Below are 22504 nucleotides of genomic sequence, written 5' to 3' on the forward strand. Positions count from 1 at the left end.
AACCTGCCCCCCCCCCATGACCGTTGAGAAGGGGAGGGGCCCTGGGTGAGTGTGTACACAGTTATGCTCCCCAACTATATTCTGCATGATTGCACCACTTCTGGGTTTTTTTTAAATCCGAAGAATGCCTCAGGGATTCCCCAATGATAAAAACATTGAGGAAGGCTGGCTTAAGTACAATGTAATGGATTGGATTTATCAAGCTTTTTCAGCTAATCATACCCCAATTCCCCTTCTTACTACAGCTTCACCCCCCACATGGCTTTTGTCCCCATGCATTTCCCACGAGCCCCAGTGGTCCAAGGAGACCCCCCCTCCACCCTTTTTCAGCAACAAGAGATGCTGGCTATATCGTTTCATTTCATTTGATGTCATTTATGTATGGCCATTGACCAGCATCAAGAAAACACAGTAACAATTAAAGCACTTTAACCACCGAGTCACTCAACACCAATCAAGGCTTTTTGTACTCTACTGGCAATATAACAGAAATTTGCCATTGTGGCTGGCTATATCCAATCTAACATGACAGTATGTATATTTACTTCTATTAGGTGAAATCAGTCTCTGGGACTTGGAAAACGGCACACTTCTATCCATCTTTACTCCAGACAGCAAGATCTCCTGCTTAACTGTTGCCTTTGACAGACAGACAATACTTTTAGGATTGAGTGACAGCCCAACTCTCATCACCTTGAAAATGGTGAGCATCACCAGTGCTGGAAGTTCAACAGGAAAAGATTTATTTGGAGAAGAATCCACAAGCAGTGAAGAAGAGCCGGAAGTTAGTTAAGGAAACCATTCTGGACAGAACACAGCACACCAGGTAAATTAGCTGAAAACGCAAGTACTACATACTGTAAGGCTTTTAAAAGGAAATCACTCACTGATGTGACTAATAACAAGCGATCTAGAATCTACTAACTAGCTAAATTAAATAGAAATAAGCCCTTTCTGTTGCTTGAAATTCTGCCTCCTTCCATGTGTCCGAGGATGCAAGCTCTGACTCAAGAAAACTTGTTGTTTGAATAGATGCATCAGTATAAAGGCCAGCCTCCCAATCCCAAAGGGGGGAAGTTGTGCAGCCCAGTGAACATCTGTATGCAGCATGTATAACACAAAATATGAAAGACAAAGGCTACTAGAGATCAAGTGGTTCCGATTCTCTCTGAAGGACCCCATAAAAAAACTTACAATGAAATATGCAGAGATTCACTTGCCTCGTTTTCATTTCTGTATGATATGATGGAATGATATCTGTTTGAAATGCTAATTGTCTTGATTTCGCAGTCTGACAGTGAAATGAAATTGTACTATGTGGTAATTCAGCCCAGCGTTGCTCCTACCATGTTGTTATGTAAACTTTAATAAAATGGTTTTAATCAGTGTAACCTGGCATGGAATGCTTTCAGTATTTTAATTACATTTGTTGATAGAAAAAGGGTGGTGGTGAGGAGATAGTCGAGATGCAGCTGCTAACTTGAGAATTTCAACCCTTCCAAGCCCCACCTATAAATCTTGTGATTTGGCACACCACTCATTATCAAGTGTAGCAAAACCAGTATACCTGCATCCATTAGGATGGATAAAAATTAAATATCTTAACAAGTGTTTGTTGTTTCATCTACAGGTTACTTCTTTAGAAAAACTTGGCTTAGAAATCCAATATATGCATAAACAGGGAGGAAAAACAGAAAAGAGGCTTTCTAGCACTTCTTCTGCAAGAAACTTGTCTTAGTTGTAGGTTTAGGAACATTTCGAAGGAATCCTTTCGCTGCCTAAAAAAGAAAAAACATAGGAAACAACAAGGAACTGTATGTGTATGATTGAATTAAGTTGTAGACTTATCAGGAACCATTTAGTGGCTGATCTTAGTAACAATATGAAGAAGACAATGACAAAATCTAGATTCTGGCATGCTAATTATGTGACCCCTGAGCCCCTGGCCCCAGGGAAGCTCACTCGGCCTCAACAAGGGCCAGAGCTTTTTCCATCCTGGGTCTAACCTGGTGGAATGAGCTCCCAGAGGAGATCAGGGCCCTGATGGAGCTTAAACAGTTCCACAGGGCCTGCAAAAGGGAGTTCCTCCACCAGGGATTTGGTTGAGATCAATCCGTGCCATCACTTCCCAAGGGCCCTCCTCCTGAGCCTCCTTCCATGGGACCCACCATAACTCTGCCCAACCCACTGGGCTATTAAGTATGAGTTAATTTAATGTTTTCCACATTTTCCTACTGTTCCATGTTGCTTGTTGTTTCACTTCATTCATTATTGTTAACCTAAGTTATCTGTATGATTTCTGTTCTGTTTTATGTGAACCGCCCTGAGGCTTTAGGGAAGGGTGGTTTATAAATATAATAAATAAATAAATAAATAAAATAGAGTGAAGCAGCTTAATCAAAGATTAAATATTAGACTGAAGTGCTGAAGATCACATGTATACTTAAAATATTTCTATTGTCATTATAAACTGCACAGAGGTTACTAATGCAGGGCAGATACTGATGAAATTTTGAAAGAACTTGTGGAATTATTGACCATGGAAAGCCCTCCTAGATCAGGCCAATCCAGGTTAAAGAAACACTGCCAGAGTTATAGGCTGTAATTAAGGCAATTCCCGACTTAAATAGTTCAGGATAGCCTGATCTCAGCAGATCTTGGAAACTAAGTAGGGCTGGCCCTGGTTACTACTTTGATTGGAGAACGCCAAGGAATAGAAGGGTCATGATACGGATGGCAAACCACCTCTGAACCTCTCTTGCCTTGAAAACCCCTATGGGGTTGCCATAAATCAGCTGCAATTGATGGCAAAAAAGAGACAATGTCGTAAGCGCTAATTCCATCACACTTAAATCCAAACTACTAAAGGAAGATGGACCTATCATTAGCAGAGTAACTTTTAAAGATAGGCACATCACCCATCCATCATGCCAACCAGAATAAAGTTTCAGTGATGGAGACTTGGTTTTTGAAAACCATTTCCCATGGAATGGGCTGAAGTCAGTGGCTGAAGTACCTGGCACCAGCTTTCCTTCAGTGGCTAAACCAGTTCCTCACAGAAGTAGCCTATTCTACAGGCACACAGTCTCAGAATTGGAATTGGAAAAGTTGGCAAACCTATTTCTGTTGCGATCTATCAATATGAATAAAATGAGGAGGATGAAATTACTAGCTTTGGAAATCTGAAGAACTTCTTACATTGATACAAATATTTGAAGAGCTGAAACCTATAGCACTTATTTTGTAATTTGTTTAATGAAAATATAGATCCTGTACTGTGCAACATGAGTTATGCTAATGCAGATTGATCACATTTATTCTGTACAAAAAATGATGTATATTTTCCAAGCCAGCAACAAATATAAATATTTAAGAAACCACTAGAACCATCCTACTCTGGTCTGTGCTATGAGGTTTACTCCTGGAAAAGTGTTCTTCGAATTGCTTTCTTAGTCCACCTTCTGAAGGTACATATAGGCTTTTATTTTAAATCAATGTTTTAGGATTATAGCAACCATTAAGTAAACACTTTTAGTTAAGATGTTATTTAAATAAACAAAAACCAGATGATCTTTGCTAGAACTCATGTGCCTCAACAACCCGTTCACCTTTCTTGTCACATACAGAGATTTAATAATGTAAGAATATGTCCTTTTTAGTTTTTATTTTCTTAAGTAGTCTTTGAGCCTGTTTCAGCAATGTTCATTTTTTCTTTTTACAATAGTGGATAAATGGCATAAAAGAAACATACAACTGTTGCAAAAATGCTTAAAATTATGTAAATTTAGCAAATACACATAAAACAGAAAATGAGGTGAAAATTCAGATTTGTTAGTTCTATTTGCATAGGGTAGAAGCAAAAGAAAAGGGATTTGAATGAAACAGTGGGGCTGTAAAATTTGGTATAATCCCAAGAGGACACAGTTAATGTCTTAATGTCATGCTCTATGCACTGGGATTTTCTGGCTCCTCCCCAAAGCTATTCCTGTAGCTCAGCAGGTAATATGAATAGTAACTGATATGGACTAAGGGGGAAGACCTACAATGGGGAAAAACATCAGTAACTTCTTTGCACATGTTTTGTAGCCAGAATGTTGTAGTGGTTAAGAGTGGCATACTCTAATATGGAGAAGTGGGTTTTATTTATTTGACATATGCATATGCTGCCACTCCTAGAACCAGCCAGCCTGTGGCAGCTTTACAAGTCACAGCATACAACTTAAAATGACAATAAAAATCTCCTCCCACTCACCCTAACCACCCAACCCCTAGCCCTTCCTCGACCCGGATGGAACGGTGGAATAAGTACCAGATCACAGCTGGCACAAAGACACCTGAGGGGGGTAGATGTTCCTGGCCTAGCTCCATCTTGCAGGCCCTGTGGAACTGAAGAAGTCCCTGCAGGGCCTTCAGCTCTTCTGTAAGCTCATTCCACCAGATGATGGCCAGCTCCAGGTGAAGCTCACGGGTGCCAGGGACCTCCAATCTGTTTGTACCCACAAAGTGTAGAGCATGCAGGCCAATATAACACAGAAAAACTACTTGTGCACCAGTTCTAAAACCAAAAAGTTTTTTATTCATAAACCACAGCATGCGAAAGATTAGATCCAAGTAATCGGTACACTCGAGTAGCACAGTTCCCATTTGTATGTGCCCAGGTTTACAAATTTCAGAACTGAGAGATTGTCAAACCACAACAAGCATATCTTTTAAAGAACTCAAACTAGTACTTTATAGCAATGATGCTACTTCTTAAAAACAGGAAAAAAATTACCTTTTTGCTAAGGTAGGGCTAAGGACCAGGTATCCATCATAAGGAGAGACAATGAACTGCAGAAACAAGCCAGGGCATTCCCAGTTTAGAAGTTGTACAAATATTTGATGCACAATATTACTTGTTCGCAAAATTTTTGCGCCTAGAAACAATCTGAACTCTTATATAAACAGCATTCTAGAGATAACTAACAGTTTGTTTTGTATTTCATGGAAGGTGTTAAAGTGTGGTCTAATACATTAGCCATTAAATTAAAAGCATTTTAAAAAATTTCAGTCAGCTTGGACCAAACAATTGTGTATGTTTCAGGGAAGGGTGAGAAACAGCAGCCAATTGCAACAGTATAACAGTAGTTTAAACTGTTTTCTTGGCCAATGCATGATTTTCTTCAAGACAGGGAAATTACCTCAAAATAACAAAATTACAGCTACATTATGAATCTGCATTACGCCTCTGAACAAGAGAATACATTTATGAAAAGAGACGACTGCTATATGATGGGAAATAGTTCATGATCTGCCAGTTCACATAAAATTTACGAAATGCAATTTCAGGGTATGCTGAGATGAAATAAGCTTCTTATGCCTTTATGGAACAAATAGGTAATGAGTCCGCAAATTACTGATGTGTAACAAAAGCAGCCGTTAATATGGATTACATCTAAGTTTCCACAAATGCTGCTTCCCGGCCTTATAAAATGAAGCTGTCCATCTGAGTCGCAGGATGCAATCAATTTTTGTTTAAGTACTCAGAACTTCTAAAAGCTCAGTAAAACACGAGGCGATGCAATAAAGTATCAGTCACCACAGGAACATTATATTGCTGTTGTAAGAACAAGAATTCAAAGAATATGGAAAATTGTTCTTGGGCTGTTTTATCGATTTATTTTACATTGTTATTGCCTTGCACAGGCACAGTAACATCCTTCATGAAATGCAAGTGGCACCCTCTGACCTGCCAGACAGAAAACAGTACTTACTGTCTGGAAAAACCTACAGTGTTATGTTCAGATACTTAGAGTACAACTAAATCAAATACTCTGTTGACGAAAAAATGCCTGCTCTTGGAGCACCATCAGCTCTTGTGCTCCAAAGGTTGTTTATTTGTCAGGTTTTATGGAGCTTACTACAATTTTGAAAAGTGTAGGATCTTTTTAAACCATCACTGTTTTCCTTTTTTTACACAGTAGGTGTTTTCTGCTACTTACTGCATGTTCCTGTTTTCAAGACTCATATATCCAAACTCTTGCCACAGTCACAGGCTGATGCACACTGCTGTTCCTGCACATCCAAGGTATTTCTAAGTATTTCAACATTATGATGTGTTCCTGGCCACTGCAAGACTCAGAAGCAAGATGATACGGCTGGCGTTATGACAAGAGGCAGCATGGAAAAGACAATTAGCGTCTGTTCAGGATTGGCCTTATAATGCTGAGTGGAACTCTTCTAGCCATGAGTATTTCACCACTTAATATACTTTCTCTAAACATAGACATCTATACTCACCACCACAAGATTAACATAAATAAGTTAGAGACATATATGCAGATCACATGGAAGGCAATAAAGAAGCAGGCTGGCTTTCGCCTTGAAAGACTTAAAAAGTAACTAAAGTTGTGACTGCAACAGATGTTAACATACCAGTCTTAACATGATTATCCCTCCAGTTCTTCCTCATCAGGCATCAACATAATTCTACCATTATTAAGAAGACTGAGGGAAATGGAATTCCCTCTGTGCTACTTCTATGTGACCCTGTTCGAAGAATTTGGTTATTTAGTGCAGAATATTCAAAAGCACAATAGTACTAACATCTATTAATACTCCATTAGTACTGTGGGTTTTAAAAGTTATTGCATAGTTTTATGCATTTTTCTAAAATACTGGTCTGCTTATTAAACAGTTTTTTTTGTAATAAAAACCAAGCCGCTGTCAACAGAGCATCGACTACCTTGATCTTCTATCTTTTTTGGATTTGTCTGTACATTTATCCATAGTCTTCTCGTTGTCTCCTCTGCATTTGGGGCAATACCACTTCCCCTTTGGTTTATAGGTGAGTCCAACACATGAAAAGTGAAACCACTCAATAGGACACAGGTCATTGTCACATCCTATCATTTCTCCATAAGATACTTGGTCACAGAGACAGTAAGTTGGTTCATTAGGGTCTACTGCATAGTCTACTGGAGAAGCTTCCCTTTCTTGTTTAGCTTTCGAGCGTTTCTTTTTCTTGGCAGATTTGGATCTCTTTTCTTTAGGAGGCTGGTCATCATACTCATCGATTCCATTCGCTATATGACATATATCACGACTTTCACTGGTACGCTGCCGGCGGGGCCTTCGTGAAGATCTCTCTGGGAGACAAGGATCTACTTTAGACTTTTCAATGGGTTTTTCAGTATCTGAAAGATCTTGAAAACACTGAGAGTGCGAGTCTATTTGCCTGGCTCTGTTCTCTACTAACTCAAGCATCTGAGTAACTATTTGGATTTTCTCGTCTCCTAGCTCTTGACTGTGGATTAAGGCTCGCTGAAGGTGCTGCTGCAAACGCTTTTTCTGAACAGGATCATCCTCGCTCTTGTATTTCTCATAAACTTCATCAATTTCTTTCAATGCTTCTGTCAAAGGGGGGGAAAAACAGAATAAATATACTACACAAACAGGAATTCCTGAAGCAACTGTTTTCTAGTTATACATAACTAGGATTTGTCAAATACATTGCTTTTGGGAGGAAGATCTATACCTTAGTACCCCACAACTACTTAAGTCAGCAAGGTGGCAGACTGCAAATGGATGCTTCTACGTATGATTTCTTTGTAGTTTGCCCGAGCCAGGAGACCAACTAATTTTATGGACTGTATTGACTCACAACGGATAATCCATATTGAGCCCCTGTGAGAAAGGGAGACTATAAATAATGTAACCAAAGAAATACATTCCTCGAGATATGAAATCCAGAAAAGCTCCTACCCATGCATTCTCATTATGCAGAGAACTAAAATAGTTTACACCAGACACCAAAAAGAAACAGTAAAGATCTGCCATGCAACAAAGTGCTGGGTGGTGGGAAGAGCAGGCAAGCAACGTGTTGGGAAGGGAATAGGTGTCCCAGCCCTACGGGATTTATTGCCTACTGACTGTAAGCGAATTCGCATCCCGATCGCCGGCCCGGTCTCCCACCAGGCGGCCATCCTGACGGGGCTCCGGCTGTCACACTGAAGCACAGGGGCGGCTGGGCAGGGAGGCGAGCGGGCCGCGTTTAAAGAACTTGCTTTCCCACCAGCGGCACAAAAGAGAGCAAGCGAGCCCCATTCAAGCGAGCCACTCGGGGCTTGCAGGCGACGCGTGTCGCCAGTCCCGACGATGGGCTCCTAACACGCGACGAGGCATCAGGAAACGTGCCTTTGTGCCCACATGTCGGGGAAGGGGCCACACGCCCTGACCCCCCCCCCGGGAAGGAGGGGGCGGGCGAGCTCGAGAACCCCCCCTCAGGACCGCCCCCGGGTCACCCCCAATCCCCAGCCGGGTGTCATCCGCTTGGGTGTGCATGATGGGGGGGGGGGGAAGGTGGCCATTTTCTCCCCCCGAGCGTGCGTGTAGCGGGGGGAGGAGCGAACCGGCCGAGGCCCCCGCCCCCTCCGCGGGCGAAGGCTGAGAAGGGGATCCGCCGCCGCCCCCCCCCCGCCGCCTCCCTCCTGCCCGGCCCCTTCCCCTTCCCCTCCGCGGCTCACCCCGGCATCGCGTGTCCATTTCGCGGAGGAGCGAGGCCAGCCTCTGCATGTCGAGCGGCAAGGACTCGACGCACTCCAGGTAGTCCTGCACGTAGCGCGCCAGGAACCGCTCCGACACGCCGCCGCACGGGAAGCTCGCGACGACGCCCCCCGCCCCGCCGGCCGCAGTGGCGGCAGAGCCGGCCGCCGCCCCAGACCCCGCCCCCCCAGGCTGTTGCCCCGGCGACCCCAACATCATGACGCGGCGTGACAGCCCCCCCTGCCTCCGCCCGCAGGAGAGCCCGATCCCGCCGGGGACGCGGGAGGGGAGGGACGGGAGCCCCCGAGGCGGCTTCTCGGTCGGCGGCGGCGGCGGCGGCCGGGGCGAGAGGAAACCCTCCTCCCTCACTTAGAACTCCCCGCCTCCTCTCCCTTCCGCACCCCCCCTACTTTTCCCCCCTCGATCGCCGGACTGCGCGTGCGCGAGGCCTTCCCTTATAAGGCGCGGCCGGTTCGCATTCTCCCGCCTTCCCCTCGCGGCGGCTGCGATTGGCTCGAGCGGGCAGGACGTCAGAAGACAAACGTGGGCCGGGGAGGGGAAGGCGTGAGAGGCCGAACTCTTCTTAAAGGGGCCGCGCCGGCACCCTCCGGCGGGGGCTGTTCTCGGCTCCCTTTCCTGTCTCGTCCTGACGGATCGTTCGGCCGCTCGCTCTTTTTTAATCGTCGGCTCCAGCCAATCAGCGGGCGGGAGGGGCGGAAATGGAGCTGTTCGAAAAGGAGCCTCGCCGTCCCCCTGGGCGCTTCGTTACGGCCCCCCCTGCAGCGGGGGGAGGGGGCGAGGCTTTTTTTCATGGAGTCGGACCGGGTTGAAAATGCCATCCGGATTCCGGCTGCGCCCGGAGCCCGTGGCAGAATGCGTGGGGCCTTGGCAGGGGCCACTGGCGCCGCTCCTGGAGGGAAAGCTTCGCTTGGGCCGGCGCTCTCCGAACTTGGACTTCCTTCGCGCAAGCAAGAGGGCGACTCTTTCCAAACGTCTCGGAGTCGTTTCGTTGCCGCCACAGCGTGGAGCCCCCCGAGCCGTCCGGCGCCGCACGTGCTCCACGCGCTCCTCGGATCAGCGCTGCCGGGCGGGGGGGGGGGGAGGGAAAGCCGCGCGCGAACTGAAGTGACCTGAGCAAGGGGAGGCGGCCCAACTTCCCAGCCCCGGGAGCCCCTGAGGGCAGGAGGACTGGAGGGCGCTTCCGGGAGGCTGCCTCAGCCAGACGCAGCAGGAGTCTGGGGGCCGCTGTTTGCCTTTGGCGTTCTTGGCCCTTTTTCAAAAAGCATCTGATGTCCTTTCCCCGCTCCTTTGCCTAGTGTTTCTCAGCACTTCTTGGAGTCTGTGTGGATGATTGGTTGGTTGATTGATTGCTAAATAAATAGGTCAGAAAGTGTGTAAAGCCAAGCTGCGAGCTGAAAGCCCCTTTTAAGAGAAGGCAAAGGTGAATAGCTCCAGCCAGGTACTGCAGAGGTATTGGACTTATAAACGTCATGGGTTAAAGATTATTTGTAATGGATTATCATAAATCCATACAGTTTTGACACTGAAATAACACCAAACCACTAATGTGTCATTGTTCATGCCTTTGTGGACATTATTGTAAAAATAATAGGTCCAGTGATTTGTGTTATCACCAACCCCCACCCCCAAATGCTTCAAAAACAAACATCTCCAGAAATGGCTTCTTTATTGTAAAAAGGTGCTACCGAAATGCAGGTTCCAATCAAATATCTGTCCTGGGACCATGGACTGTAGAAGAACAAACAGAACAGATCTGTGCTTTGTAATGCAGTAGCACCGAAATGCATTTAAAAGTGGATCCTTTCATTGTGGATAAAATAATTTTATTTATAACCTAACCTGGACAGCCCAGGCTAGCCCGATCTCAGAACTTGGAAGCTAAGCAGGAAGACGTGGCTAGGAATATCAAGGAATACTAGGTCATGACAGTCAATGGCAAACCTGAATGCCTCTTGCCTTGAAAACTCTACAGTTGGCATAAGTCATCTGTGACTTGATGGCACTTCCCACCACATGTTATTTATAGGCTACGTTTCTCACAGCCTGAAGGCAGACTATACCACGAAAGTCAATACAATAATAGGATGAGAAACCTAATAAGCAATGTAATGGGGCTAGCAGAAATCTGAAACAAAGCACAAATATTCACTATGACAGAAAAGGGTATTATGTAAATAGAAATATAATGCAATGAATTAACAATACAGCAGACAAATACTATATGCAGTAAAACAGGGTTGCATTTACTTGTAACCATAGTTCATTGATATGTGCAGACACACATTAGACCTGCTCATGCGTAGTCCCAGTATGGGCCTGCATTATAAGACAGAAAATGAATATACTGTATAGTTCTTTCCGATTCATATAGCATCATGAACCACACTGTTATTATGTATCATCTTTATAAAAAATACCTTCTGGAACAATTCTTCCCCACTTCGGAGTGGGGGACATTGCAGAAAATGCACATGTATGAGCAGCTATTGATATTTGGCCATTTGACAAATGAAGAACATGGGGGCCATGGCAGAACACAGGAGAAGAGAAGTTCCTGCAGTTATGAAGGGCTTTGTGAACTGAACCTGGTTACTTATGGAGTGACTGCAGAATGGGTATAATAAGCATGCTCCCCCTAGCTCCTGATAATAACCAAGTTGCACCAGAGTCTCAGCAGACTTCAAGAGAAGGTGGAGAATATATGGAAGTCATATCGATCCATCTTTCTAAGTGCCCAGACCAGCTGATCCCATCAGATCTCCAAAGCTCAGCAAAGTTGAGCCTGATTAGTGTTTGGGTGGGAGACTACCCAGGATGTACAGGGTCCGAGGCAGACAATAGGATCCCACCTGAGTGATTCTTGCCATGAAACTCCTATGGGGCCACCATGAGTCAGCTGTGACCTGAGTGCGCTTTCCACCATGACTGGCACCATAGCAGGACCACAAATCCCTGATCCAAAGCCCATTTTATGATATGATCTGTAGTCAAAGGTATTATCAGCAAAACGGTCGTAGTTTCATGTTTCAGTGTAAAAAGCCTATAAATGATGGAGGATCTTTGTTCTGAACCCATGTTTTTGTGTTGTGGACACACACACATGTTTTTGTGTTGTGCACGCACACACACACAAAATAGACCTATGCTTTTTCTTGTTATTTGTGATTATGATGTATAATCTTGCAGTGTATTTGGTGGAAATCGTGAAGAGCCACGAGGATCTGTGCCTTTGTACTTTCGTACCAACCATAAATCTTTCTTTTCCTTCAAATACAATCTGTAAATATTGATGCAATTTGTGATTTAAAACTCATTATTTCAGGCAATTCCTTATAAACAACCATGAATTGTACCCTAGATTTTCTTTTGCATCAGATTTGTTCCGTGAAGCAATAGATCCATAATTTTTAAAGTATAGATGTGGACATGGATGGGATGCTATGGACTGGCAGTGGGTTCTGGAGGACTCTAAGTACAAATTATGATCTGTGGGTCGAATCTTTTTTCTGTGCCACAGCAGTACCATGAAATGTACAGTAACCCTGATCGTTAAGGGTAACAGACAACAATGTGTTACTGGTTGATGGTAGCTTGTGGAGATCTCTATGAAAACTCGTGTATTCATGAGAGGATTTCTCTCATGACCCCTACCCCATCCCCGCCCACCCCCGAAAATATTGTGGCGAGGGCAGAAACCTCAGTCTCCGCTCGAGGTGTGTCCCGTAATGCTTTGTGGGGAAAGCAAAAACACATAGCTCCAGTTTAACTTTGCAGAATGGGATCTCCCATCAACACGTGCAAAGCTGCCGGGCGACGATGAAGCTGCCTTCGTTTTAACTCGGTGATGTAAGCTGGAGAGTGAAACGTGCCCAAAAGGGAGCAGGCGGTCCGAGAATGAGCCCCGTTCTGTTGGTGCCAAGGAAGGCGGGTCCTTGCGCACTACCTGCGTAACTATGAGAGGGCTGACGAGAGGCCCCTCCCGCGCTCACCCGCTCGGCCCGGGGGGCTTCTTGGCGGGGTGTCGTGAGCAAGCGAGACAGGTTGTTGCGCACTGGGAAGCGCGCGGCACTCTCTGCCAAGGGTCCGGGGACTTTCCCCTAGGCGGGCCTTCGGGCCCGAGAGGAACCAGCGTCCTCCGCATGTAGCCTAGAGAGCAGGTCTTCGGCACGCCTTGCAAAAGACGGCGGATGAACTGATTTATAAACCCCGGCCGCTGGAGCGATTTTCCAGGATACGGTGAGCGGATCGGAGCGCGCATCGACTCGAAGGCAATCAGTCCATTTCGCCTAGTCACAAAGGCTTTCATGGCCTTGTCCAGAGTGGTTTAAAGGAACGTCTCTTTTGACAAAACAGCTTAAAGCAGCCTGCTGAAGTTGCTGGCATAAATTATGCAAACTTTCTTCGTCGCTCCGCCCCCGCGTCGAGCAGACGCACCATAACAGCAGCCAGGAAATCGCAAGAGGATTTGCAAGAGAATGCGATGATTTGCAATTGTTTACAGACAAGACCGTCCGCCGCCCCCCCCCTCCCCCGAAGCGTCTGGGGAGCTCGGAAACGGCAAGAGTTGAGTTCACGAAACCGGTCGCCGAACTGTCCAAAAAGGGTGACTCCGCGCAAGAGCAGAGTGAGGCTCGAAGGGGAGAAAAGGAGCCCTGCTGTTAATGCCCTGAATAAATGCTGGCAAAGGAGAAGGTGCTGAAGTAACTTCTTTGTTTTTCGGTACGGTTCTTGCAGTTTGTCATATTGTGGAACCCAAGCGGGGTCGACCTTGGCTAGTATTTGGGTGGGAGACCTCCAAGAAATAGAGGCACCCAGGTCAGGGATGGTCAAACTACAATTACCATGAGGCTCATGTATATAGATTCTCTATGGACATCTGGAGAACCACAGATATTCAGCCACCCCTCACCTAGATGGAGGTGAGCAAATGGCAAATCTACTTCTGAGGGTCTCTGGCCTTTAAACCCCTCAGTTGTGACTTGACAGCACTTTCCAGCAACACCAGTTGCGTGCTAACAGGAAGTCCTACAGCTGTAGAACATTGAAACCTTTGTTACATCTCTCATGTTCAGTTCCCCCATCATAAGGAAGACATTACTGCTGGAAATACTTGAGCAATGATATCTAACTTTAGACATTAATGTTTATATTTTTTGTAATTAATTATTCTGTATTGTCAGAGATCTCCATGTCTGGAATCAACTGGGTTGTGTAGTTTCTCTCAGGTTGTGGGAACTGTGTTCTGGTAGTTTTTGCTCTTAACTTTTTGCCTGTCTTCAGAGGCCAGTCGCAGCAAGACTTCTGAAGATGCCAGCCACGGATGCAACCTGAGAAAGCTAGAAAAGTCCATATTTTTACCCTGCCTTTCTTCCTAGTGGGCACCCAAAACACCTCAAATAATTTGCCTCTCCTCTATTTTATTCCCATAACAACCCTGTAAGGTAGGTTAGGTCGAGAGTGTTGCTCCAAATGGACAGTACTTTGTCTCTCCAAAGGAATGGCTCCTTTGTAAAGCAGAATTTGGAACAGTGTCTTCTACGGCTAATTGTTTTAGCCATACAAGCAACTGGCTTGTGCAGTAACAATTTTTTTAATTTAACTCTGTTGTCAAAGATTTGCATCGCCATTTGCCAGCCATAAAATGGCGTTGACACATGCTTCTCCGGAGAAACCAAGTTAACGTTTCTTCAAAAAAAGGCTTATATAATCTTTCAGTTATTTTTCCTAAACAAATTATGTAGTCTTCAAATTGGGGAAGTGTGTGGGGGGTTTCCCTGCCTCATGTTGTTTCTCCTTGAGAGCCAGTGTGGTGTAATGAGAGCAGCCAACTCTAATCTGGAGAACTGGGTACAATTCCACATTCCTCAGATATAGCCAGCTGGATAACATTGGGTTAGTCACAGTCCTGTTTAGAGCTGTTCTCCAGAGAAGCTGTCAGAGCTTTCCCTGCCCCACCTATGTCACAGGGTGCCTTTTGTGGGAAGAGGCAGGGAAAAGTTTGTAAGCCACTTTGGGATTCTTTTTGGTAATGAAAAGCAGGGTATAAAAACCCAACTCTTCTTAACTATTGTTTCTGGGGGCTCCAGTATAGTATGATTTGCTCACACCTTCTCTCTTTTCGAGGTCCAATGACTGGGTATCTGACTGAGGTGGCTAGCCTGATTACATTCCTTTGTTTATTCAATCCACCTCATTGCTCCTACTGGCAATATACTACATGTCCATAATAATCATGGTTCTAAATGTTATAAACCGGCACATGAAGACTGTATTAGACATTAGCATCTCTATAACACACACCCTTTCCCAGAGAAGCAGTGTGCAAGCAAGGCAGATCTGTGCAAGCAGCTACGGCTTTGCATCGTTTTGGTAGTGCCTAAAAGCCGGCTTGTCTTTTTGACAGTAGACTGGTGTGGCTGAACATCAAAATTTTCATTTCACATGCAGTTCTGTCCCCCAGGAATATTTCTATTTTCATTTGCTGGTAAATCAGGAAACACTATGGGTCACACACAGCTCACAATGACCCACAACTTGTACTAGATAATGACACTTGCCTCACACAAGCCCTTGAAGGCCAACCTTTTGTTGTTTATAGGCAGCCTTAATTATACAACTTCTCACCCACAATGATAAACTACTTAACAGTACCTGTCTCAGGTTCCAAGGCCTGCAACAAACCAAGATGTCAACTTTGTTCTCCACCAGTGAACCCAGAACCATCTCAGGTTCATACTGCTGCTCATCCTTTGTGTGATTTATGCCTTCCTGTTTCAGCAGTGCCCTTCCACCCTCCACACTAGACAAACAAGTGTGTCCCTATGTCAAAACATAGACACAGCATTCAAAAACCAGTGGGGGGGGAACATTTTAACCTTTCAGGGCATTCAGTTGCTGACCTAAAAAAAGCAGTTCCTGGACTGAATCAAGATCTTGGTTCCCTGTCTCATTACTGATTCTGATTTCTCCATGCCTACTATCCCTTGCCATTTGTGCCTGTTATTGTCATTCAGCTGATGTTTTCATTTGGCATCTGAAGTCGGTCCACATTCTAGCTACAACTGAAGAAGTGAGCAGTGACTCATGAAAGTTTGTTAGTCTTTAAGGTGCTACTGAACTCTTTTCTACTGCAGGAAGCAAAAACATTCTGATTCACAATTAAAGCATGCATGGGGGAAAAACACTATTTGCTACAGAGGGGGATTAGCATGCTTTGGGTTGGACTCAAAAGTACCATGACCAGCAAAGCTGCTAGAGTGGCTTTCCCACCTCCCCTATAACTCTTCTGAGTGAGGAGTGACCCACAGTATGGACGTAAAGCAAGATTCTGAAGTAAAATGGGAAACTGGCAGAAATAGCTTTCTCTCTGCACAGCAATGCTTTTCTGCTAATACCAACACCACTGCAGTGGTATTTTGGATCTGTGATGTGTTGTATAATAAAATGTTTTCTTTCAGGTTCTGAATGCAATAATGATAACTCATTTAAGTCTGAAAAGGAATCAAATAAGTGAAAATGCCTTTATTTTAATGAATTATTTATATACAGGATGCCACTCTTCCTTAATAACCAATTGCCAAACGCATTATTTTCTGAATTACTCATTTTATCTACCATTCTTACACAAGAGAGTCATTTCAAAAGTATTTACTAAAGATCTCAATACTGCATTTTCTACAAGACTTCTGGCAAACTATGCATATTGCTTAAGCAGCTGCAAAAATGTCCATTTTACTGTTATCATCTACTACCTGTACACCAGTTGAACTAAGAAATGCCTTCTTATTTAGAGAGTAATACCTTTGGTCCTAAATGTTAGAATCAGCGCAGCTAGCTATTGCTGTATTTATTGCACAGAAAAAAAAACTACAACTCTGTGGCATAGGGGAAAAACTGCGGATGGAAGACGCTTTTGTTCAACTGTCAAAATACATTTCAGAACAACTTAGTATGAACCAGAGTTCAAAACAAGAGTATTGCAGTGAGTGGTTCAAAATATAGTTTTAGTATTTATTCAAACGATACAGAACTCAACTATAGCTATGATCCAGAGAGCCACTTTAGATATCAAACAAAAGCTAATGCTTTACAGACTCCACCGCACCCTGTACCTGCTAGTAGCAGCTATCATACTGCAAGCTACTTTTAGTTTAGCAAGATGAATAATCCCTAAGGGGGGGAGGGGAATCATAAATCCCATTCTGCTTGGAAATTACCACATTCCTATGGATTACAGGTTTTATGTGGTAAGGAGGATGTCTCATGGAAACATGCCCGAAAGATAATTCAGTACATGCCAACTTTATTTAATGCGCTGCCTGCTGAAACATGCACCTAGCCACTGTCCTGCAAGTTGAGGAATGTTCTACTGATGCAGGAAGAATTTCCCAATGCTGTAAGCATTTCCTAGCACAGATAGGATGATGTTAAAGATGCCTGTACACTCAGAAAATGATTTGGGTATCACAGCACTGCGGCACATTAAGTTCAGCATAGTAACTTATCTCCTGAGAATATAAGAAAACCGAATTAAATATGGTAATACGTACAGGTATGGTAATACATACAGGTATTCCAAACCAATCATTGTATGCAAATAGAATAAGGACTTCGTATTATTTTTGGGAGCTGCAAATTAACAACAGTGTTTATGACTAATATTTAACTTTGCGGTTATAAAAATGGTCTGTTATTTGAAAATGCTTAATGAAAGCCAAAGATTACATAAGAACTTCTCAAAAATCTCACATCCCAATTACAGTAGACATAAAATAAGCTTAACATAGAAAACCATTATTTGTTTCGAAAAGTAAGTAAAAGTGGTATTTCTCCCAAAATATGTTGCTTCTGGATAACCAGGTTCAGTGATAAGTATCCTGGTGACTGTTTACTGACAATTTGAAGGGCAATATTAAAACAGGACCAACTTTTTAAATTCAGATTTAAAAGATTACGTTAAAATAATCTGCATCAGCTTTTTAAAAATATAAACATTATAAGTAACATCTTAAGCATGTCATTAAATGTTTGTAAATTTTTAGACAACCTCCTGTCATCCAGGTACAGTGGTTCTTGGTACATATTCCTTTGCCCCTAAAAAGATATGGGTTCTAAAGTGAAAAATCACTGCTACCAAATCACTGGGTACAAAATTAGACCATTCTGAACAGCAAACTATACTTTGTTTCATTAAAACAGAAGATTTAGGTAGACTATTTAACAAATAAAAAAGCACACTAGTGTGCTATGTATGTTAAGGCATACCTCTGCACACTTTACATCTATATCAAATTATTTATATTTGCTAGTAAGTGAAAGTCACAGGAGTCGTATTTGTCCTGAAAAGCTGAGAACAAATACAAAGTATCTGGGTGTCTACTTCAGTATACAAAAGTAATTCAGCTTTTGTGATAAAACATTATTTTCTAATATAAACAGCAGCTACTATACTGGTTTATAATATCTCTTGAGGATTTTTTAAAGCTGGAGGTAAATTTAATGGTTTTGATTCTTCATCAAGAAGCACCAAATCTTCAACTTCCTTTCCTTTGTACTTTCTTTTACATAATTTCACAATAACCTTCTTCTTGAGAAACAGTTTCAGTGCTTCTCTTGAAGCTACTGCTTTGGCATTTTCCTTACTTTTCCCACAACCAGTCCCCAAATACACAGATTTGCATCTCAGTTCGCAAACCACACTTTCCTGAGAGCTTTTATTCTGAGGTAAATCGGTGAGTTCTTTCAGTGGAACAAAATCGACATCTAATGTTGCCTTTACAGACTGAATAGATGAGTTTAGAAGCTCTACATGATTGACAGTGGGACTGAAGCCTCCGACAGCAACAAGCTTCCAAGCAACAGCTTTGTATAGTCTATTGAAGAATGGCTGCCTCTCTTTTGCATCTTCACTTGTTAATAATTTCAGTGGCATTTTGGCAGGAACTGCAGTCACCTGTAAACTGCTTTTTGAAGCTAACACCGTGGCACTTTCCAAACTGTCTTTCTTTTCAGATGGTAACACATTTTCAGATTTGGATTCTGAAGATTTGGTTAAACAATAATTTATTTTTGATTCAGAACCAGATACAGAAGAAGCCAGAAGTGATTTGTGCCTGGTGACTGCTGTGGATTCATAATTAGGAAGTCTGGATTCTACTTTTATTCCAGCTGAAGGTGTCACAGATGCTGCCTTCTGTACCACGGTTGGCGCCGCCGCAGACACCATCTTCTGAGTCACGGCTGGTGCAGGCGCTGCCTTCTGAGCCACAGCTGGTGCAGGTGCTGCCTTCTGAGCCACAGCTGGTGCAGGCGCTGCCTTCTGAGCCACAGCTGGTGCAGGCGCTGCCTTCTGAGCCACAGCTGCCGCAGACTCTGCCTTCTGAGCCATGGCTGGTGCCGCCACAGACACCACCTTCTGAGCCACGGCTGGTGGCACTGTTGATGCTGCCTTCTGAGCCATGGCTGGTACTGCTGTGGACACCGCCTTCTGAGCCACAGTGGAAGACAGTGGCTTCTCTGGATCTTTTGCGCTCTCCTTTTCTACGTTTTTCATAGATTCAGTGCCTGTTTCCATGGGCACTTCTGCCTTGGTAGGCTTTGCATCGCTTCTGCTATCTTCAGAAGCTTTGTCTGTGCCAACAGCTCGCTTCTTGCAAGGCTCTTCTAGCCCTTCTAAAAAGAAACACAAAATTAATTAAGAGTGTCCTAATAACACCAGTGTCCTAATAACACAGATACAAAAAAGCCAGAACAGAGAAATCCTGGTTAACATTAATGCCCAGATTCATTTAATAAAAGATTCAGCAATAATTATAGATATATATGGAAGATTAACATAAGACAAATTTAGCTCACTGTCCTTCAGAAATTAAGTTTTATCAACACAAAAAACTCAAGCCAACAGTCACAATATCAGAATAGTGACAATTTAAAAACTAAATTCAACTGCTATATTTGAGATGCTATTCATATATTAATTTACTATGCTCCTTTTTGTAGTTGCACAGCTATGATCTTGCTAACCATTGCTACTTGATATGCCTCGTTTCACCTTGGCAACCAGTTCGTCTCTCAAAGTGTGGGTTGGCGCATTGGTGACTGTGATGCCTGCAGCCATGTCCAGCACTTTTTCCATCACTTGTTGAGGATACCTGAGCAAGGAAAGAAGGTGGCAAATAGCAACATGAGGACAAATTTGATGTTCAAAAATATCTAGTCATGTCTGAATTTTACAATACAAAAAAAAATCCCAAATCCACTAAAATATTATTGTGCATAAGTTACCCAAAAAGGGAAACCGAGTGCTTCACCAGCTACACAAAATGTTAATGCCTGCACCAGGAAATAATGTCTTTCCCAGCCCTAGATATCTAAGCTATATAAAAGGATCAAAGCTTCTAACACAATATAGTAGTGTAAAGTTGAGGGAATGGGAGAGATGAGGGAAGCTCAGATTTAGTATAATGATCTGAGACTCCCTCATGGTTCAAGTTGTAGTGTGCTGAACCCTCAGTGTGGCCTGTGAAGTATTCTGGTAACACAATCTACCTTTTAGCATCCCTGGCTGCATGCACAATCAGAAATATCACAGCTACACTTACAAATTAGAACAAGTGCAAACATCACATCACAACAGCTAATAAGCACCAACATCACAACAGCTAATAAGGTCTCGCGAGGGGAACAGGATCAGCGTAACAGAACAAGCTGCAATAAGTGTTTCCACAGATAAGAAAAGGGCTGAACTCTCAAATTGGATATTACATGCTCTGGTAACGATTCACATTGGGATTTTCCTGTGTGGACAGGACAATCCATGATAATAACAAAGAACAAAGATAGCACTTTTCCCAGCAACATGCAGATCTAACCAGCATACTGCTACTGCTGGAAGCGCAGAAAGAAACAGTGCTGCATTTCCCCGCCACAAACTGCCCACAAGATAAGGACTGTTGAACAGATAACTGTTGCAGAAATGTTTCCCCCAGTTGACAGAGACTCAGAGCTACCAAAACAGTCAAAATTATTTCCCTTATTTTTAAAGTTTTCATAAATTTTATACTACAGATATTTAGTGGAGGATGTTTGAGGGGTGGAGAAAGGAGGGACTAATTTTAATATGTGTTTGGAACTGCCTATCCTGTGACCAGCGTTTTAAATTGCTCATCATTGTGTTTTATTTTTTTTTATGTTGTGAACCGCCCTGAGCCTACTTGGGATAATACTAATCTGTAGCAATAATAGAAAGATTTTATTGTATTGGCAAAAGGTCTTCACAATGAAGTTAAAATGTACATACATGTATATATAATTCAGCTAAAACACAACAACAAATAAAATTCCATTCATGATTTCAGTACAGCGTTTATAGTTTAAAATATCATATTTTCCCTTACTCTTATTTTCCTAGCTGCAGAGGCATAAACAACTAGCCTGCTGGAAATGTATGGATCAGTGTTGGAGAATAAAAACATCAATTCCTCCTTGTGAGCACGTCGGGAATTAACCTTAAAACGAACTTCTTCCTTGGCTCATCGTATAGGCGACAAGATGCAATGAGAGATTTTCCCAACTTCCAGCGACACACAAAAGCCTTACAAATGCTCTCGACAACACAGTTGTTGCTGTTTTAAATCCATATAGCATCCCCCGGCCCCTTCGGTGACTCACCTGCATCCCAGGAAGACATGGTTGGCCCACACCATGGAGAAGGAGACGAGGCGCCGCACTTCCGCCTGGTCCCCGCCGTCTTCCTCGCCCGGCGGCCGCGCCAAGGCCTCGGCGTTGCGGAGCAGGAACTCGCGGCGGTACCTCCAGTGGTGCTCGGGCTCGCAGTCCCCGCGCAGCGCCTCCACCCAACCCAGGCGCGCGTCCCCGGCCTCCTCCCGCGCTTTCCCCGCGCCTCCGTCAGCCGTGGAGCCAGGCCCCGCCGCTGGGGCGGCCTCCCCGCCGGCCATGACCCTCGCCCCGAAAACCGCAGCCCAAGACGCCACCCACGGAGATGAGCGGCTGAGAAACGGCCCGCCTCCGCACTTCACTTCCGGCTCAGGCTGCCGCTTCCGGCTGAGGGGAAGCGCAGCCCGCGTTTCCTGTGCGTCTTCGCGTCGGCGCATTCGAGGGCGGGGCGTCGTCGGGACTTGATTTCCGCGTTCCATCTTGAGTGCGCCTGTGCGGGGCCAGAGGCTTCGCGAGGGGACCAGGATTTTCGCCGTGTTGCCGAAATCGCGCAAAAGTCCGGCGGCACCAGCCCTAGAGGCGGTCCACGTTCCTTTCCCTAGGCGCTGCGGGGAACTACAGCCCAGTGACATGCCCCTTTCCCCTCATGGTTCATTGGGAGCCGGAGGTGTCTCTCAGTTGGGGTTCGCTCCACCCCCTACGTCGGAAGGTCTGGACGTGGATTTCATTGGAGCGTTTTCAACCAATAAGAAACTCCTCTTTCGTAGCGGGGTTCCAATGAACGGGTCGCGGCGGCAGGGGCCGCAGCCTTATTTCCCTCCCTTTTCAGCGTGTCGGGCTTTCTGTTCCGCAGAGCTGGGCGGGGGCCGTGTGCCGGTGTCCGCCTGTGAAAAGGGGCCGGGCTGTCTAATATTCACAGCGGACGTGCTATGCGCCTAAGTGGGGCTCGGGGAGGCACGCCCCCTGCTCAAAGCAATTCCGAATGTAGGGTTGCCAGCTCCCGGCTGGGAAATACCTGGAGACTTTGGGAATGGGGCAGGGAGTAGAGGGGACTTGGGGAAGGGAATATAATGCTATGGTGCCACCCTCCAAAGCAGCCATTTCCATCCCCAGTTAGTCTGCAGATGAGTTATAATTCTAGGGGGTCCCCAGGACCCATCTGGGGACTGGCAGGGGAGAGGATAGATTCAGCTGAGTAACTGCTTTGATCTGAAGCTGCAGAACGGTCCAGTGGCACCTTGAAGACCAACAAAGTTGTATTCAAGGCGTAAGCTTTTGTGTGCAA

General features: G+C 44.5%; 3 protein-coding genes across 6 annotated transcripts in view; 1 reads left to right on the plus strand and 2 right to left on the minus strand.

The window, feature by feature from the left end:
- LOC143819984 (uncharacterized) overlaps positions 1–3469 on the plus strand; it is a 50597-nt gene extending 47128 nt beyond the window's left edge. For 2 of the 3 annotated variants that reach the window (XM_077302308.1, XM_077302309.1), the window contains one exon: positions 555–3468. In XM_077302308.1, the coding sequence (XP_077158423.1) occupies positions 555–793 (239 nt within the window). In that variant the 3' untranslated portion in view covers positions 794–3468. Of the gene's footprint in view, positions 1–554 lie in introns of all 3 variants that reach the window. The other variant, XM_077302307.1, reaches the window with a different exon arrangement.
- Positions 3470–4553: 1084 nt separating this feature from the next.
- Positions 4554–8919, minus strand: ING2 (inhibitor of growth family member 2). 2 transcript variants are annotated; one of them, XM_077302312.1, is made up of 2 exons: positions 8505–8919; positions 4554–7388 (listed from the first exon to the last, which is right to left on the minus strand). In XM_077302312.1, exons 1-2 carry the CDS (start codon positions 8740–8742, stop codon positions 6721–6723), a joined length of 906 nt encoding a protein of 301 aa, XP_077158427.1. In that variant the 5' UTR covers positions 8743–8919; the 3' UTR covers positions 4554–6720. The 2 variants fall into 2 exon arrangements, with proteins under 2 accessions (XP_077158427.1, XP_077158426.1); XM_077302311.1 differs by having other exon boundaries at positions 4554–7391; positions 8505–8915.
- Positions 8920–16045: 7126 nt separating this feature from the next.
- On the minus strand, positions 16046–21905 carry CDKN2AIP (CDKN2A interacting protein). The gene is made up of 3 exons (XM_077302313.1): positions 21214–21905; positions 19567–19694; positions 16046–19215 (listed from the first exon to the last, which is right to left on the minus strand). The coding sequence occupies exons 1-3, from the start codon at positions 21849–21851 to the stop codon at positions 17999–18001; spliced, it is 1983 nt and encodes a 660-aa protein (XP_077158428.1). The 5' UTR covers positions 21852–21905; the 3' UTR covers positions 16046–17998.
- Between the last annotated feature and the right edge of the window lie 599 nt (positions 21906–22504).

This window comes from Paroedura picta, chromosome 10 (genome assembly GCF_049243985.1).
Source record: "Paroedura picta isolate Pp20150507F chromosome 10, Ppicta_v3.0, whole genome shotgun sequence".
NCBI lineage: Eukaryota > Metazoa > Chordata > Lepidosauria > Squamata > Gekkonidae > Paroedura > Paroedura picta.

Bases quoted from the DNA above. Each gene is read 5' to 3' on its own strand.
- ING2 (XM_077302311.1), bottom strand. From the start codon at position 8,742: ATGATGTTGGGGTCGCCGGGGCAACAGCCTGGGGGGGCGGGGTCTGGG. The intron at 7,392-8,504 runs GTGAGCCGCGGA...CCCCTTTGACAG, and splicing joins AATGGACACGCGATGCCGGG to AAGCATTGAAAGAAATTGAT.
- CDKN2AIP (XM_077302313.1), bottom strand. From the start codon at position 21,851: ATGTCACTGGGCTGTAGTTCCCCGCAGCGCCTAGGGAAAGGAACGTGG. The intron at 19,695-21,213 runs GTGAGTCACCGA...TTCCTTGCTCAG, and splicing joins CATGTCTTCCTGGGATGCAG to GTATCCTCAACAAGTGATGG. The intron at 19,216-19,566 runs GTTAGCAAGATC...GTTTCTTTTTAG, and splicing joins AGGCATATCAAGTAGCAATG to AAGGGCTAGAAGAGCCTTGC.